Source organism: Megalops cyprinoides, chromosome 5 (genome assembly GCF_013368585.1).
Source record: "Megalops cyprinoides isolate fMegCyp1 chromosome 5, fMegCyp1.pri, whole genome shotgun sequence".
In the NCBI taxonomy this organism is placed as follows: Eukaryota; Metazoa; Chordata; class Actinopteri; order Elopiformes; family Megalopidae; genus Megalops; species Megalops cyprinoides.
In genome coordinates this window covers 27799520-27818267 of record NC_050587.1, presented here as the reverse complement: position 1 = coordinate 27818267, position 18748 = coordinate 27799520, and the positions used below count along the sequence as shown (strand labels likewise).

The window sequence follows — 18748 nt, the reverse complement described above, 5'->3', positions numbered from 1 at the left end:
CAACATAGGGACTAATGATGTCTTGGTTGCATGTCTCCTAAAAGCAACATCATCAAATAATGATGATTAAGTGCATAATAATAAAGATTATTATGCACTGGGCCATTGTTTTCAGGAGGGGATCAGGAAACGTGCAAGGGCGGAGCCTGAATACCTCAACCACGTGCTGCTGGAAGTTCAGAGACTGTGGCCCCCTTTCATTGGTGGACGACGAATAGCCAATCAGGTGAGTCCATCATCTGGGTGGTTTGGTTTCAGCAACCGCAAAACTAACTCTAACTCAGCCACTGGGTAGATGTAAATGCTCATTCTTGGCTGATTTGTAGTCTGAATGGGGGGTGGAAAGCAATCATTTACATTAATCTACACAAGCAGTTGGAAGCAACGGTCAGTCAGTGCATCATTGGTCATGCTTGAGATACTTGAGATATATTAGTCAAAAATGGGATTGATTAAGTGGCTTAAGTGACTTGCAGATCACTAGCTCGCCCTGCCTCACTACCACCCAATATTCATTAGCTAAAGATTGTCTCACACACACGGTTATTTGGCTCACTGGGTTGTGTTCTGATACATCCTTGGCTCATTGTGACCTCAAATTCCTTTATGAAATAGTTCATGAGGGTAATCAATTGTCCTCTGATTGATTGATCTCTCTGGCCAAAGGCTATGTTTGTAGCAGTGATGGAATCGATAGTTCTGTTGTTGTTGTTGTAGTTGGTGTTTGGAGGCCAGTTTGTGTGTCAGCGGGGAACGTGACATGGAGGAGACATGGGAACTTTATTTCAAGGAGAATAAAGTTAATGTGATATTTTTTTAATGTCAATGACAAAATGTATCTTAAAAATGGGGCGTAATAACTGAGGGCAGTGGCTGCTATCAATGGCAGCCAATTAGGAATTTCTGTTTTCTGATAAGAAAAGACTCAAGATTAAAAAAATAATCTTGAACATTTCCATGTAAAGATTTACCTTGAAATCAAAAATTAGGACATGCATTTTTCCAAGTCAGTGACTTGTGCCACCAGAATCCAAGTGCACTTTGGGTCACTGTCCCAGGTGTCCCCGTTTTTGAGATTTCTGGAAATGACAGCTTCCTGTTTAAAAAGTGCTCAGGCCGGGGATTTAAATAAGACAGCCAGACGACACGGGCACAGTTACAAATGTTGCGATTAATCAAGGCGAAGCAGGTGATAATAGATGCATATTTAATATGAATTGCACATGAATATGAAAACATCCAGGAGAGTGAGATATCAAAGTGACAAGAGTGTCTGGCTGGGAGCAAGGCTTCATAATGCACCTCCTGCCATAGACTGCATGCTGCTCCTGCGCTCAGTAAATGGGTCTGCTTCATGCCACAACAAGGGCGAACGACATGTGGCTGTTTACTTTGCAGTCGAGTAAATTTGCAGTGTACGGATGGCATGTGATAACGATGCACAGCACTCCACAGTCCGCAGGTGAGCTGGATTAGGGGCGAAATGTTTCCGGCGCTGGAGTACAGTGTATTATTATCGACCGCTTTCAGGTCGCGGGTGACAAGGTTTCTGTGTTTCCCGTCTCTCGTCCTGATCTATTGGAGAGCAGCTAACCGTGGCGGGCATGAATATTCATGCACGCGAGCCTGCCAACCGGGAAGGTGACAAGCAAAGAATCCCGATGAATTTTCGGGAGGTCTGTTTCCATTCCCGCAGCAGTGTTGAGTCACCCTGGTAACGGGGAGAGGGGAGAGGTGGAAAGATTGGGGGGGGTGTCAGTTACATATGAACAATTTGAGTCCTGGGGGCACCTTGGCGCTATCACAGTCACATGAATAATGCATCTGTAACCATCCAGGTTATGATCGGTAATTGATTGCTGAGTAAACACAGATGATGCAGTGGCTGGAATGAGGAGGTGGGGAAAGGCATCACCATATACAGATCTTTCCCGCACCCCTGGGAGCTGTGCTGCTCCTCCTCCACAATTATATAAAAAAATCATAAAGATCATAAATATCACAGAGGAGGCATCACTGCTGTGGGACTTCACCCTTCATCGTTCAGTTTCCCAGGCGGGTGGTTATACCCGAGTAATCCCCTGAAATAGGACAGGAAGCGTGTCAAGGTAATTTTAGCATCTTGCGTCGCAGCTCCGAAGGTGGAATATTAACCCAGAAAGGTCAGGCAGTCATCAGCCCTGTGTGATCTCGAGTTGGAAGTTTCCTCCGCCGCCACAAAGCTGTATTGCTCCACTGTACAGCTTGACCTATGAGTAGTGGGCACAGCCAGGTGTTTGTGGTTGAAAGCCTGGAGAGATGGACTCCTAAGTCGCAAACAGGGCCTGTGTCAGCTCCCGTCTTCATGTGGGTGTATTTACCTAAGGACCCGACACTCAGAGCCCTGTCTGGTCCATATGCTGGCGCTTAATGGAGGTTATACATAAAACATCAACATCTGCCTCTCTCGTATGTATGAGAAGATCCGGCTGTCACTGTAAATAAGGCTAAGACCAGAGCAGCTGTCGTCTTCCACCAGGTCTTGAGATTTAGCTGAGAAGTACCATGAGTGAAACACCTTAAATGAGTAAAAACTGTGATGTGTACATGTGGACTGAATACAAATGAGAGTGTCATGAACCATTTAATAATAAAAAAAAATAATAGCTTTTAATCAATAAATACTTTCATTTGATAAATTCACAGTTGTGATTCATTTGACATCGTTCAGGAAAATATACCCGGGTGCCTTGTGAAGGCAGGGGAGTTGTATTCCATGAAAAAGAGTGGTGCAAAAAGCTGGTGTATGTCTGAGCTGATTACCTCAAAGGTAGTCTCCCACAGACAGCTCAGCAGGTATGCCCATGGGCGCTGCGGAGATGAGTGCGTGGCTCCTTTCTGACCTGACTGTGGCGAGCCTCCTTCCGGTAAACAGGAAGCGGCAGCTACTTCATGACACATGACGCAGCGGTGCCGCCGCCATAGTTACGCTTTGACAAATAGGGAGCACAGATCCCACGGGACTTTCTGTTCAGCCGTCAGGCCGCCTGCCTAAGTTGCGCGGCTCCCATTCAGGCAGTGCGATAAGCATCTAACGTCATTGCCATGACTGCAGCCTCTCAACCCCACAGTACACCCTGCTTCGGACAGAGGGACGTTAGATGGAGAGTGATGTCATGGTCTTGATCACAGAGGGCTGCTTCACTAGTGCTGTCAGGCTGTGTTGTGATGGAAAAAAGATTTCCTTGATCAACATCAGTACACCCAGTAATAATCATAATAATAATCATATGCATCATCATAATACATAGCAGTAGTAGAAGTAGTAGTTGTTCCTGATTAATTTAATAAACTCTCCCCTTGAGGAATAGTATATACAGAGAATACCAGTGCTCACACCAAAAAACAGAACTTCAACATTCAAGATTTTCTCTGACTTGTTGCTATTACCATTTACATCTGAAAACGTATTTTTCCATCATCTTTTTCAATACGTCCTTTGAGGATCCCTGATACAAATTGTATCACCATGTGGGGGTCATACTACATTATGTTTGGCATCATGGTCCAGGGAATTAGAATTATGTGTTATTGTAAAAATGATAAATTTACCACAATGGTAAATAACACTTGTTGTAAATAAACAGTCAGTGTAATGCTGGTCTTGATTTATTTTAAAGCGGTGTTCTAATGTATGCAGTGTCTTTTTTGCCTGTTTTGTCACAACAGTTTCCTTGCTATATTGTAATGAACATTAACTACCCCCCTCTGAGTAGCCCATGTGTTGTGAAATGATTAATTTTCTCATGAGAGTTATTTAATTTTGCTATATTGGTCACTGTGATTATTCACAAGAACCTGCTGTGTTGATATATTGATTTTCATAAGAGGGTGCAGCCTTAATTACTTTGCCAAAAGCTTTTTACAACAGGTTGGCTAATTCCTTATTATAACTTTTTAAAAGGCATTGTTCATTTTAATGTACATTTTATGTAAAAATAAATAAATATGATGAATTATTATTGTTGAAAAGCCAATATGCATTTTGCATCTTAATGTTGTCATAATCACAAATTAGTCACCACATGTTAATGTAGCAATAATATGTTTCACTAAATACAGTATACACTCAAGGTATTGGGTACATTCTTTTTCTTTCACTGATTTCCTCTTCTTTAACCTTACTCAAGGACACCACCCTGGGCAGTTACCACGTCTCCAAGGGATACGCAGCCATGTATGTGAGCCACGCCATCCACCGTGACCCGGAAGTGTTCCACCAACCGGAGGAGTTCCTGCCCGAGAGGTGGAGCGGGAGGTGAGGATGCGGGACCAGAATGCGTGGTACCGTTGATTTCGGAGGCACGTGTTCACTGCGTCCTGCATAGAGCGCAGAGCTAAAGCCCGAAAGCCTCCAGGTCACACAGAGCAATAAGAAGGAAGCTGAGCTCCTGAGGCCGCAGCCAGGGCTCCCCCCTGTTTTTGTTCTTTCATTTATCTTCTGTTTGTGATCACTGCTGTGTGGGCACAGGCGCCAGCTGCCGCCGCGTGTTAGAGCCCAGCAGCAAAGGCATCCTCGATTCGCCGTGGCTTCGCCTGACTCCTGGGAGGGGCAGAGCTGTCAGTCATGCGGGCGTGATTCATTTAGTGACTGAGGTGGGCAGACAGGTCTGCGTAGCCAGTGAGTGGGCAGGATCATCAGTGCTGTCACTCAGCGTCAAAGCTTGAAACCGCCTCCCTTTCACAGTGTTGGATTATGACTGCGTGTTGAATCGGAGCAGTTGTAGAGACCTGCAGCTTTCGCTATGGTTGTGAATCTGCATCAGTCTTTTCTGCGCTGTATTGTCATTTATTCGTTTTCTAATTTTTGTGTTTGTGTAGTTTGTTGTACATTTGGATAAAGAAAGGGTCCCCATGCATGGAATGCTGAGGAGGGGACTCCAGCAATCAGGACTGCGTCATACCACCATGATGGGTTTTTATATACCACCATGATGTGTATGAGTATCAGTGGACAAAATTTCTACGTATTTCATGTTCATGATTGACAAAAGTAGGTGTTCTGTGCTGGTTGAAAGTGACCTAAACAGGTGAATATGCTGATCAGTGTTGGAAAGGTGGTAGGGTCTAAACTACTTCATTTCACTTTTTACATAAACTAAGACTGATGAAGTTCACCAATGAACACTGAAACTAGCCAAATAAGGCTAAATATGTACAGATTAAATGTTTTAGGTTTCCCAGGGGACATGGGAATAAAGAACAAGACATGTCGTCATTACAAAAATATCAGTTCTTCAGAAGTATGACATATCTTTTTTTGTTTATAATGGACCCATTGAACTACTTTAACATGACCTTTTTGGATTTTTCCCCTCTCCTCTCCTCCCACCTGCCAATCTTCAAAGCACTGTGGGGCCCTTCATCGGCTGTGAACTTGGTGACCCCACAGCGACCCTCCTCCCGCAGTCAGCACTGGGCAGAAGGCTGTGTCAGCCACACAGTCACCTCCCCCGTCCCTCCCATAGCTCCCTTCACAACTCTCCCAGCTGTTCAATGCCTCTTCCTCTCCCTTTCTCTCTCTCACCTCTCTCATCGCCAGCACTTTTCTTTCTCCTCTTCTCTTTTGTGACATCCTCCCTTCTTTCTGACACATCAAGCATGACTTCCTTTTTTTTTTTCTTTGCCTCTCCGTCATTATTTCACGCATAATAAAATCCAGGTGTCTCGGCGTTTAATTATTAATAGCGCTCAGAAGTCCTCGGGCTCCAATTAGTTGACGGGTACAAAAAAACAAAAAAAAACAAATGGCGTCTCCCAGCTCTCAGTGATCTCGTCAGTGCTGCGTGTAGGGCCAAGTGCTACTGCAGCGTTGTGTGAGTACAGTTCATTAGAGATCATATACCCTCTGTGAGTGCATGCCATCCGGCCAGGATGGAAAAACAGTCAATTATAGATGAAGTCTCGGGAGGAAGCTCTCATGCAGGACTTTCTCCTCCTAATGATGCCGGATGCGGGCGTCTGAGAGGCACATAAACGATAACATGAGCAAACTAGTTCTTCTTTGTTTCTGGGGGTTTTTGCACGCCGTTGTCGGGAAGAGTTCAGTTTAGCTGTTGCCTGTGACCTATTTATTTGTAATGTGCTGTCGCTTAAGGCATCCACCTTACTCTCTTCTGAGCTGTTGTCTCTGTCTTTTGAGTTATAGGGGAGGAGGGCTACACAAAGTATTAAAAACCAGGAATAGAACTTTACAATCAAATTAATATTTCAGTGACAGTCAATGGAGGGAAGCTAGGCAGGGAGTGATGTGTTAGGTATGATTTTTTTGCCTAGCACCTGGGCATTATAATGCTGCATATTTTGATGTTGCTGAGTGGATCTGGCAGAGAGACTGGCAGAAAGGAGTTACAGTAATCAAGCCTAGAAGACATAAGGGCGTAGATTTTTCTGTACCTGGCAGGAATTAAAAAAAAAAAAACCTTAGAATTTGTAAAACATACACATTACTGTCCTTTGGAGGAGGTTTTTTTTTAAAATACTATTTAACTCATGAGTTAAGTGAGCAAGTTTTTCCCTCTGATAACTTCTCCATGGAAAATCTGCAAGTTCTTGTATGCATGAGCAATATTGATATGAATATGACCATGCCATGGAAGAAAACAAAACAAAACAAAAAGAAAACACGACTGGCTGACTGTCACAAAGGTGTCAGCACTTTGGTTAGCAATGTCATTTACAATGTCTTCTCCCATTCGTCTTCTCCAATCTGAAAGCTGTAGTCATTTGATTATGGCAGCCTGTCCTCAACCTTTTCAGAGCTTTGATTGCCTTGCAGTGCATTGCAATATATGCTGAAGATGTGCCCTGCTTTACAGCAAATATTGAGCTGTAATATAGTCCTACCTTTGCAACTAGAATTTCATAGTATTATTTAAGAATGAAAGTTAAATGGGTTAATACCTATTCAAACTCTTTAGACTTCTGGTATTTATAACTTTTCATACATTGTAATCTCACAGCATAGTATTACACTGGCACTCCATTCTTCCTTCTCCATGGTTACGTTATAGTTGATCTAGATTTTGATTAAATCTAACTGAAATGGCCTTTACCTCTATATTTTCATAATGAAATTAGGCAAATGTTACATAGTAGTGTCACTGACACATGTTTGTCTGGTTCATGGAATGCCCAACTCACAATGATGTGTAACATGTTCTTGTCTTGAAATTGTCATTAAAAGAAAAAGCATTTAATATTTTAAGCATTGTTGTTTGATATATTGGAATGTAAAATATAAAACCTAGTAGACTGAGGTCTGGTGTAACACTCATCTGTTAGTTGTTTCTGGGGTTTTCGTTAATTTTTATGCTGTATGAATCAATGCATATGGGAGGTTTAGAATTATGACTCTCCCAAACAATGGTTGGCCGTTAAGCTAGCTGGAGCGGCACTGAAGTGTTGCCTTGAATTATGGTCTTATGTGCAAGTTTGCTGTTGCCTGTCCTCAAAATGGGATGCACCCTAAGCAAACGCATCTTAATTATCACAGTGTTGCTGAATAGTTTCTCCTGCTTCCCTCAACAGTAATCATTCACAGTTCATGGATTCTGCTGTCTCAGTTGTATGCAGTAGATGTAGGTGAATTGGATGGAAGGAAAAAATCTGCGAGCACTGAAATGGCACCTCACAAATGCTGTTGGCGTCATTGGAAATTCATTCATGTATTCACTGTAAAATGTGAACTCTATGAGATGCTGCTGTATGAATAAGCATAGTTCTGCAGCAACAGTCCTCCAAGACTTAACTAGACTGACTCATATTTGGGTCAAAGTGAAAAGAGGTATTTGGCTCCCTGTGGTAGCAAGATGTGAGCAAGAATTTGTACAAAATATAGAGAGATATTTTGGTCAAGAAGTATGTAGTAATACATTAACATATTGTTGCTTTTATAAACATCTATGTACATATTTATAGCATACTTTGAAAAAACATCATAAAATCATATTTTATGCACACATGACACATATGCATAAAAGTATACACAAAAGTGTCAGCAAATGATGGATTCCTAGAATATAGTATGAGAGATGCAATTTCATGAAGAACACTGGATTATGGAACTGCTTCACTTGAGCTGGTCAGTGATAACATACCAGGGTTACATTTACCGTATTATACAGGTGTATCTTTACTAAAGTAGTTTACAGTGGGTTACATAATATCCTCAAGGTGCAACAACTGTATTCCACTGTCTTAAAACTGTAACACACTGGTTATTTGTCCAGTGCCCCTGCCACTATTCCCTACAAGAAGGTTAATGACAAGAGTAGGCCGTTCAATACTAGGCTCCTCATCCTGCCTGCAGTACAGACTGTGCCTAACTCTGTTTCATGCCTGTTCTTAACTAGAAACCATTCCATTCATTGATAATTCTATGAGTAAACTTACCATAGACCATGAAATTTACCATAGACTTCCACCTGTGCCCTCTTGCTATGCTGGCAGGACTTGTGAAATAGCTTCTATAGTACACATTACTGATCGCTTCTAAAAGTGTAAAAAAAAAAAAAAAATGCAGTCGCCCTACCCAAGTCTCCTTTTGCTGAGCCTCTTGCTGTCAATGCTCCACCTGTTTCAACTTTGGAGGCAACAGTAATGAACAAAGTAGAGGTGTAGTCACAGAGCCACTTACATTTTCAACCAGCTTCTCATTTATTTGATAAGCAGATACCCTTGTCCTAGATGGTTTATGTAACTTACACTTGGTATGTGATTCATTTCTGCATCTTGATTGTCAGGGGTATGACTCTCTGGCTGTAAATAAAACAGTACCCACAGTTCCCCTCAGCAGCACACACATGACAGCACAGTGCCACATGGGAGCCATGGCCAGGAAGCGGCTGGGGTGTGTGCGGGGGAGGGTGTATGCAGGACCCCAGGAGGCGTGGCATCTGCATTGCCCGGGTGACGTGTTACTCCGCCCGCGGGTTACTCCGTAATCTGACCCTGTTTGTCGTGGTTTTTAACTGTAATCCTCTGTGGCATCGCCGGCAAGGGTCTGTGCACAGCGGGGCTGAAGGCTGCCATCTTGACACTGATGAAAATAGCACTGCTCTGCTGATGCTGCCTCCACCCCCCTGGCCCAGTGGGGGGAAGGGGAGGCAGGGACTTCAAACCACTTGATGGGGGGGACTGAAGGTCACCCTGATAGAGTACGCGGAGTGGGACATTTACTCAGTCACAAGTCTATGAACTGACGTTTCAGTTACAGGATCTCTGTTCTAACTTGTTGCCTTTCCGTGTTGTCGTATTGACCAGTACTAATCAATATCCATACTGCATGCTAAATACGTCCATGCAGTGTTAAACAGCACATGCGGGTTATGCAGGATATCCCTGTTTAATATGACACGGGTAAGAGAAATCTTAGACACAGATACAATAGCCAAAAATCAGGCGTACTCATGCTTATGATTATAAAGTGGAAATGTACCGTTTCCTTCTGTCTGTCACACAGTTCAGACAAAGGGCATGCATGGAATGAAAAAGCAGCCAATAAGTATGGATACAATTGGAAATATAGAGTGATTGAGAATGTCCCTTTTGCTTGCCAGGCTGAACACTGAAGCCTGTGAAATGAATATGATATGCAGTGTTCCCCTAGAGGGAGAGCAACGGCTAGACGGACAGGAAGAGAGCTTGTCCTCGGATTCTCCGCTCCACGAGGGAGAGGCGCGCAGATGCTGCTCCGGGCTGCGGGGCACGCCGGGAAATGGCTGCCCTTTAGGAGGTCATAACGGGCCAGAGTGAAGTCACCAAGCTTCCTGTTCCGCATGCACCAGCCGTGACAGATGTGGCTGGCAGGCGATGACAGATATGGGCGCTGAACGCTGAGAGAGGTTGGAGGAAAGTGACCCAGTGGGGAAAGAAAGCTGTAAGTCACTGGTGGGGAAAAAGTGAAGAGGAAGTCGGTTTTAACACACTACTTTTCTGATTAGCCATGGTCATGTTTATCGTAAGATGGAAAGCATGACTGAAAGAAATTGTACATCATAGCTGCTCGCTGCTGCCAAGCCAGCTTCACATTATTGGATTCACATTGCCTGTTTTCCTGCCTTCTTTGTCTTTCTGACAGAATACTCAGCTGCGTATGTGTGTTATACACACACACACACACACACATACATATGTAGATGGACAGATGGAGAACTGTAATTTTCCCATTAATGTTTTCTTTCACTTACATTTATTTTTGTTTCACTATCCTGTCTTGGCTCTCTTTTTCCATACACACCCCCCCACCACCATCCAACACATTCTTACCAGGGAAACTCAGCAGACCATTAATTAAGTTGTTGCCTTGGAAACGCATAACCATGGTTGCGGGACAGTGAGGCGCAGATGACGGTGATGGAATGGAGCTGCGAGACCCACACTACAGCCTGAGAGATGAGAGGAGGAGGTGAACAAAACAAGATGAGGAAAGGCAAGAGCAAATTTGAAGGCCAGATGACACTAGAATAATTCCATCTGTGCTGTGCGTGTCCCCAAATAACATGGGCTATGACTATTTTCTCTCATGTATTTGTGGATTACCCAATAAGAATTTTTCCAAGGTGGATATTATTATGGACATCTGGAAATTAGATTGATTGCAGAAGAATAAGCTAATAGCCATTATTTGTCAAGACAAAAAGATGGGCAGTGTTAAATATGTTATTGATTTCAATTTGTTTGATGGAATAGACTCTTAAAAGTGAATTGGTCTGGCAATACTACTAATTTACATACATTTAAATGTTGTCATTGGGCATTAGATAGTTTAAACAAGTATGAAGCAATTTTGGGGTTGGTTCGTGGATTGGTCTGTGAGACTACAGCCCTTGTAAGGACACCAAGCCAAGCCATGTAAAATCAAACTGAGTCTGGTGGTGTAGCAGGGCTGAGGTTGTGTGGGACAATGGGGGTGCTAGTGAAACAAATTTAATTTCAACAGAATATGAGACACTTTCTTTCCATAGATATGTACCCTAACCAAACTAGCACTGGCTAGTGTACATAACATAGTGTATGTCAATGTACATAGTGTACATTCTACATACGTTCAAAAATTATTTTTTTCATTCTATGGCATATATTAGGATTCAGTTTCAAGAGGGGTGGGTCACCAATTCCAGTCATGAGTCTGGAAAGTTTAGACACCCCTGCTGCAAAAAAGACTCTCATATTCAGGACTCTGACATTTATTCCATCGGGTGATATCGCAACAATTAAATCATCATGTGCAAATGATTCCCCCCCCTAGGCAGTGAGAAGCCGGGTATGGAACAGTTCCACCTCCTTAATTTGATTTGCAGGCTTTTCTTAGTCGCCTGTTTGTGAGACACGGCAGCTGTAGAAATGAACAGCGGAGGGGGTGAGAGACACACGTAACACATGCTGCAGGGGGTTTGCAGTTCCATGGCGGATTAATAAATAATCTCTGATCAGGCTGGCGGACTGTGACGCCTCTCCACTCCCTGGACTTTACTCCTCTCTGCAAGACCCCCCCCCCCCCCCCCCCCCCCGGCCGATACGCAGCGGAAGAGCAGCGTCCGGTTGACCTTATTGATCAGTGCGTCCAGGCAGGAGTTCCTACTCAGGGGAGTGGATGTTTCATTATTAAATCTGCGGAAGTGCTGAATGGACTCTGTGAGGCTCCGGTTCCCCTCGGGGCACCATGAGCGCTCTCCCTCCATTAAGAGGTTTAAGTGGTGGTAAGCTTTCAATGCCGTGTCACATTAGGAATGGGAAGACATGTCTCCGCTCTTTGCTTAAGAGGGTGGGGGGAGAAAAAAAGCCATCACAGCCGAACTGAGAGCAATGACGTCATCTTCTAGGAGGACGTAGGGATGGGGGGTGGGGGGGGGGGGGGCACACTCAGTATAATGAAACTACAGAGTCATATATTTTTCATAAGTGAATGACTTCCATTAATGTTCATCTCCTTAACTCTGGCCTACTCCTCCAGGGTCAAGGAGAAGCACAGTAGTTTGTTTCTTACAGGTACTTAACCAAAGGAATCTGCCAATTATTGTCAGGCTTGAATCAGTGTAGTTCTCTTCATGACTGAGGGAGTTGGTGGTTTAGAAGAAATTGAAAACCAGGTGGATTGCAGCCCTCCAGAACCAGAGATGAACAGCCCTGATTTCACTTGTGGAAAATGTCCCGTATAAAGCGATCTGTGTGTGGTTAGTTGGTAACTTGCCTGCTGAATGCTGATGAAGTCATCAGAGGAAGGCTAAAGTGAGCCCAGAGTGGCTGATGTGCAAATAGACCAATAGGGTGATTCAGAAGTCCTGCAGTTGACCAGTGGTTCAGGAGATGTTTTGAAGATCTAGGCTTGCCTCCTAACTTTCTTTTCCTTTTCTCTCCTCCTGTCACATGTGCCAGTTGTGAAAACCTGAACAGAATGATAGTCATGTGAAACGATTGTCAAAAAGGAAAGGTTGATGATTGAACTAAGATGGGCTGGTTTTGGAGAATGTGTCACCGGACTGTTTTTTGTCCGTAGGCATTTCCAGTCCCCTGTGGTTCATGGTGTTCAAAGTGTTTGCCAAATTTCTGCCAGATTGATTAGTTATTATCTCACTCTACAGTACATCTACGTTTTTTCTGGCAGTAAAATACAAAATGTCAAGGTAATCTGTAATAAAGTAGATTTATTAAATATGATCTAAATTTCACGGAATTTCATAAAATGGTTCTGAGCTGTAAATATTATACTTTGTATAATGTAATGCACAACACAGTTTATTCAGTGCTATGTATTTGATTTTCATACTCAAACCTGGAAAAAAAAGAAATATTCAAACAGTAACATGCAGTTTGGCCTCTATCCTGGTTCAAAGGATTGATTCAGCAATCAATTTTATCAGCAATTTTTATAAATTGGGCACACTGTGATTCATTTCACTGCTTATTAAAAATCTTTTGGCCCATTTTTAATTCAAGCACAAGTAGCCTTACGTAGAGTATATGTGAATTTATTAACAATGAACAAAGATCTGAAAGAAAAAAAAAATGTCTGTTGCAATGATGCAGAGGATGCAATAGCAGTGAAAATGTTGTCTGGGAGACGGGAGGCCCTAGCTGTTGTCGTCAGCAGTCCTCTCACAGCTCTTGTGCAGTCCGCTCACGGTGCAGGTTGATAATAAAATCCAAATCTGAGATGATTCACCGGGCCATTTACGTGCCTCTTTATAAGACTGCAACATTATCAGGATTGGCAGAAAGCAGGGTGGATGGGGGGGTGTAATGGGGGTTGGGTAAATCATCTCAAAACCGAACAGCGGGGCCACTGTGACTTTCTCATCCCCCCCCATAACTCACTGCGCACAAATGAGCAGGAGAGAGGCGAGCTCTGCTTGATGCGAGTGTGTGTGTGTGTGTGTGAGAGAGAGAGAGTGAGAGAGAGAGACAGAGAGAGAGGGAAGGAGATCAGTGCATGTGTTCAGTATATGCAGCTGTTTTAGTATATTGTTGAGAGAAAATGGGATAGAACAAAATGATAGTTGAAGATATTATTTACTAATATGTGACAGAGATTGTGTGTTTTCTGCTTTTATGACATTCCAAGAGATTGATCCATACATGTTAACATTACCCACTGATTTAGCCATAAATTACTCAAATTTTGCATGGTAGGAAATACCTCCCGGAGGTATTAAACAACATGTGAGGAATGCTGCATGTCACTTTCACTGCATGGTTCCTAAGGTTCAGAATGATATAAAAGGGATGGGGAAAAATGTTGAGGTTTCAGTGGATGTTGATGCAATTCAGTAATATTTGCTCTGTATACAAGAAGATAATTGAAATAGTGCCCTCCGTTCCTTAAGTTTATAAACAATTGCTTTTTTGTTCATGTGTTGTGAGCTATTTTTGCTGAGTTGCAGATAACAGGCTCTCCCTACCAATTGTGCCAGGCAGATGTCTGCAGCTATATACAATGATGGCCATATCTCCATAGCAGGTCAGAGCTGTGCAGAGACTTCAAACCAGAAATGAAACAGACATAACTTTGGTCCCAAGCCCTTCTTTAATGAAATGAAACCATCTTAGAAATGGCTGGAAAAAAGCAGACAGCACTACCTGGTGAAATTATGCTACATGGACTTTGAATAAATAACTTTATTTAAATAGGTAGTCATTGAGTAAATCTTAAATGTTTATTCAATTTTTAAATTTAATTTTAGGCATTTACTTCACTTGAATATTTCTAATATTCATAACAAAACAATCTTAGCTAACACCATAGATGTACAAGGAGATACCTACCAATGGATGTAGTGTAGAGGTTATACAGTTTGAGCAAAGTCAGTACCGAGGTGTTAATATTTTGAACATGAGAGATTTTTTTTTTTAAGAAAACCAATTTGCACCTCTCCTGCATGGCTGCTTTGTGTTGACATCTGTAACCTCATGTCAACATCAGTTGAAGCTGAACATGTGTGCGCATCAGGACTGAATCCACCCCTGCTGTGTCGACTGAAATGAAGACCTGCTTTAAATGCCTTTTATTGTTTTATTATTATTTCTTTTGTCATATGGTCCAGAATTAGGTTTATCACCACTTACTTGCAGCCCACACATGACGCAATACAGGGGCCACTATTCATGTTTATGACCAGAGAGCATCTCACGTGCTCTTTGGGCTGTATGCACTACATTAAATCGTTCAGAATTGCATTACGTTGCATGTAATGAAATTACATTGCCCTGCATATTAGGATATTGCATTGCTTTTTATATGTTTGTGGAATAACTCTGTGTGATGGGAAAAATGCGTGGTTTGCATAGTGAGGAATGACTGTGACTTGCCTCTGCATTGCAACCAGCATTATCTGGAGCCTTAGTCAGGCAGACAGACGCCGTGTTGGCATTAATATGATTCTGAGCAACAGTACACTGTATAGTCTTTACTGAGACTATACCATTTTGTGTATTTCTTAGAAATACATGAAATGCTAGTATGTACTACTTGTGTAGTACATACTAGCACACTGTGTAGATTATGATTTTCCACTGTTCTTCTGTCTGTAAGAGGTGGGAGTTTACAGTATGTCTTAGCTGCACAGGTAAAAATATGCCACAGGGTCAATTAGAGTACAAGAGATAAAATATCAAAGCGTGGAGGTGGGACATTGGAATGGTAAGTGAGGCAAAGTGGCTGCAGTATATTGTGTAGGGCTGTAATGCAGCTGGCATGCGTGGGTGTGTGACGCTGTAGGAGTTAGCTACAGTTCCTTTGTTTAGTTTCCTTCAACCCTTCCACAGCGTTTCCGTTTGTTTCACTGTTTTGTTTCTCTCCGGAAATTGAAAGGTTTATTTTTATTTTTTTTTTTCTTGTCAGCAATAAAATAATGGATTTTAACATCGTCGTGCCTATTGTGTGGATGCCTCAGGGTGACGATGCCTGTCACCCTTTTAAATCCATCCATTCTTTAGATTTAACATGTAGTTTACCTTTTGTTTCGCAAGATCAGAAAATTTTCATGTGATGAGGAATTGTGAATTCATGTGAAAGAGAAATTCCAGGGATTATTGAATGGGAATTTGGGGGCCACTACTATACTCTTTTTCATTAATCCTGCATTTTCTTGTTTTTTTTTTTTTTTTTCTTTTTTACACACAGCATTTCCTCATTACCACAGAGACTATTCTGAAACCGTAATTGTATGAATTTGAAAATCAGGAGCATTTACATGTGGCCAGAATTACATACATTAGGCATCATTCTTCTCCTTAGTACAAATGAACCTAATGAGCTGTACAACACTTGTAATCATCATGCAAAAACTCGAGAGTGTGTGTAATTTCCTCTTCAATCTTCTTCCTTCTTCCCGCTTGTCTTACTTTCTTCATTTCCCCTCTTCCTCCGTCCTTCTTCCCACTTCTTCCACCATTTGCTGTCTTCTCTCCCGTTTTTCACCCATTGTCTATATATGTTCATGTGGGAGCTCAGAAGCTCACAAACACCAGCAGGTGTCAGAGTAGTCAGAGAAGGAACTTACTCTACAGGTGGGCCCTCTGGGTGAATTTACTAATTTATGTGATTCTGGCCTTGTGAAAATTCATTTTAAATAAAATTTTAAAGTTTGGAAATCATGACCATGATCAAATAGCTTTAAAATGTGATTACCAGAAAAAGGGGAAATGACATGTAGTGAAGTCTTGGGAATTACATGCATTAATATTAAAATTTTGATTAAAAGAGGATACAGCAGCCTTTTAAACCTTTAAACTAAGCCTGAATTCCAAATGCTTTCAACACAAGCATTTTCATCTCCATTAGTGATTGTGTGTCAATTTGCCAGGAAAGGACCAAGGTATTTTTATAATACTTTCTTGTGCTAGGCTTGGTTGGTGTTCATATAGTGTTCAATATCAATGTGCACATTTCTACTTAAATGAAATGTTTTTAGAATAATACTACGTTACACGTACATGTGTTTACATACACAAGTGCTTGCACATGAGTTTGTCTGTAAGGAGGAAGTGAGTCTCAAATTAAGGAACGTTGTCAATGCATAACATAGTGAGTTAAAACTAATGTGATGACATTTACTCTCCTGGTGCTGGAAACACAAGCATACTGCAGACTAGTGTCGGTATGAAACTGATGTTTGATTCTTTAAAATGAACTGAGGACTCTATAGATTAATCAGCTAAAGTGGAATAAGATGGAAGTATTGACTGACAACCTCCTTCCTCCTTTTTGATCATGTGCTATTCCCTCAACAACGCGTTGGGCAGAATAATCACTATAATTACATTCAGAAAGTAAAAGTGTTGCTGCCATTTACCTTCAAGGCTTTATTGGTCCCCTGATTCAATTAATTGTCCTTATTCAAATGAACCAATGCCATTGATCCAAGTCGTGTTTTGCTTGGCATCAGGTCCTCACTCTTTTAAATTTGTAATTAAATTGGAACATTTCCTGGCTTGCATCTATGCTAATATAGTTGAATAGTATTATCATAATTAGAATATATTTATATTCAATGATGTTTAATCAGCATGATGAAAAAATTACCTTTTTATTACAGCATCATTAAACGGGATTTTATCCATAATAATACATACGGTTTAATCTGAGAAAGGCTAATACATAAAACACATAAACATTTTCAGAGATTAGAACCCTTTGATTTTAGAAAGGAAAGGCTCAATATTCAAAAAGTTCAAAAGTCATTCCCAGGGAAAAAAATATTGAATCGTATGTGCATCATGATTTGCTAGACCAGTTGCATTATTGGTGAATTATTTAGATCTGGGTAACTAGCACAACAAAATATTGAATTGTTTGTTTATGTTTAAATTGCTTGCCATTTTACTCTATGTACACATATACGGTGAATGAAGAGTAAAGTTAAACATTTCAACCAAAAACCTCAAAAAGTGGGATGTCACGTGTCCTTTGGTTAGTTAGTTCACCTTAGCTGTATGTTGACCAGTTTGCTTCATTTGTGTGAACTCTGTTTGACAAATGCTTCCTAACTTGATGTTACAACTTCATGCCCTTGGAAATTATTTCTGGATCAGAGTTAGCGTTTGACACCCACTGGTTTGGGTGAGGACTGAGGGTAGGAATTGCTGATCTTAAATCTGGCAGACAGAAACTACCCAGAGCTCTGACTTAATGGTAAATTACAGGCGTTAATGGAACGTATGACCTCATAATCATAATCTGTTCTCCTCCACGGCTAGAATAATGAACTCGGTCAAGAAGACCTCCATTTCCATTGCAATTTTTTAATGGCCGGTAGTCCTGAATCAACATAATGCTTTCATACTGCTTTTCTTGGTGTGGTTCACAGGATGGGGTATGTGAAAACATCAATATGACCATTTTCTTTTATGTCTTTTAAGGATGTGCTAATAGGGAAACAGGTAAATAAGGGAAAACTGTACCCAGGATTCTTCAGTCATTTTTATTTATTGCTGGTTTTTCTACATGTGTTCTGGTGAGTAAAATATTAGGTCACAGCATCTGTTATTTATCCCTGGTTTTATTTTGCACTTTATCACTGTTACCTGTCTTTACCAGAATGCGCTGCAGTTGTGAATGAAACAGACTGACAGCAGCAATTGTCTGTCTCTCTTTTTCACTCTCTCTCCCTCTTTCTCTCACTCTCTATGCTCCTTGGAGACAGGCAGCAGGCAGCCGTTGCCATGGCGGCAGGTCACCTGATCGTCTCTTTGCCAATGGGGGCACCCCATTCATAATTGACCGCACAGCCAGTTCTGTTGAAGCAGGAGTCGGGGGGGGGGGGGGGGGGGGTACAGATGCTGCTCCCTCCTATGATGCCCTGGGGAAGGGAATGAGTCAGAAGTGAGTCAGAGAGCACCCCTCCCCTTATAGGCCGAAGGGGAGCACACCGCCAATGGCTAGGGAAGGGCAAAACAAACTGGCTTTTCATCGAAGATTAATCACCGAGATGACCCCTGAGTAGGGTTTTTTCCTAGAAAGTTCTGTCGCATTGAGGGGTAAAAAGCCCGATTTAATCCATGTTGATATAGTTAATCACATTTTAGGCTGGGCTGAACATTTTTTGTTGTCAGTAAGAGAAACAATGACTGATTTGTGGTAAACAAAAATCTTTTTTTTTTCTGAAAGAGGCAATACTTTCCAGAATGTGAGCAAATGTAATTCCCTCTGTGAACAAAGAGGAGTGGGGAATTCTTCAAACCTTGTGGAATTTATGAAATTTAGTTGAAT

General features: G+C 41.8%; 1 protein-coding gene across 1 annotated transcript in view; it reads left to right on the top strand.

The window, feature by feature from the left end:
• The window catches only part of LOC118777718 (putative cytochrome P450 120), a 48214-nt gene that overhangs the window by 15273 nt on the left and 14193 nt on the right, over positions 1–18748 (top strand). The window contains exons 8-9 of the mRNA XM_036528833.1: positions 116–226; positions 4170–4297. Of these exons, the coding sequence (XP_036384726.1) occupies positions 116–226; positions 4170–4297 (239 nt within the window). The remainder of the gene's footprint in view (positions 1–115; positions 227–4169; positions 4298–18748) is intronic.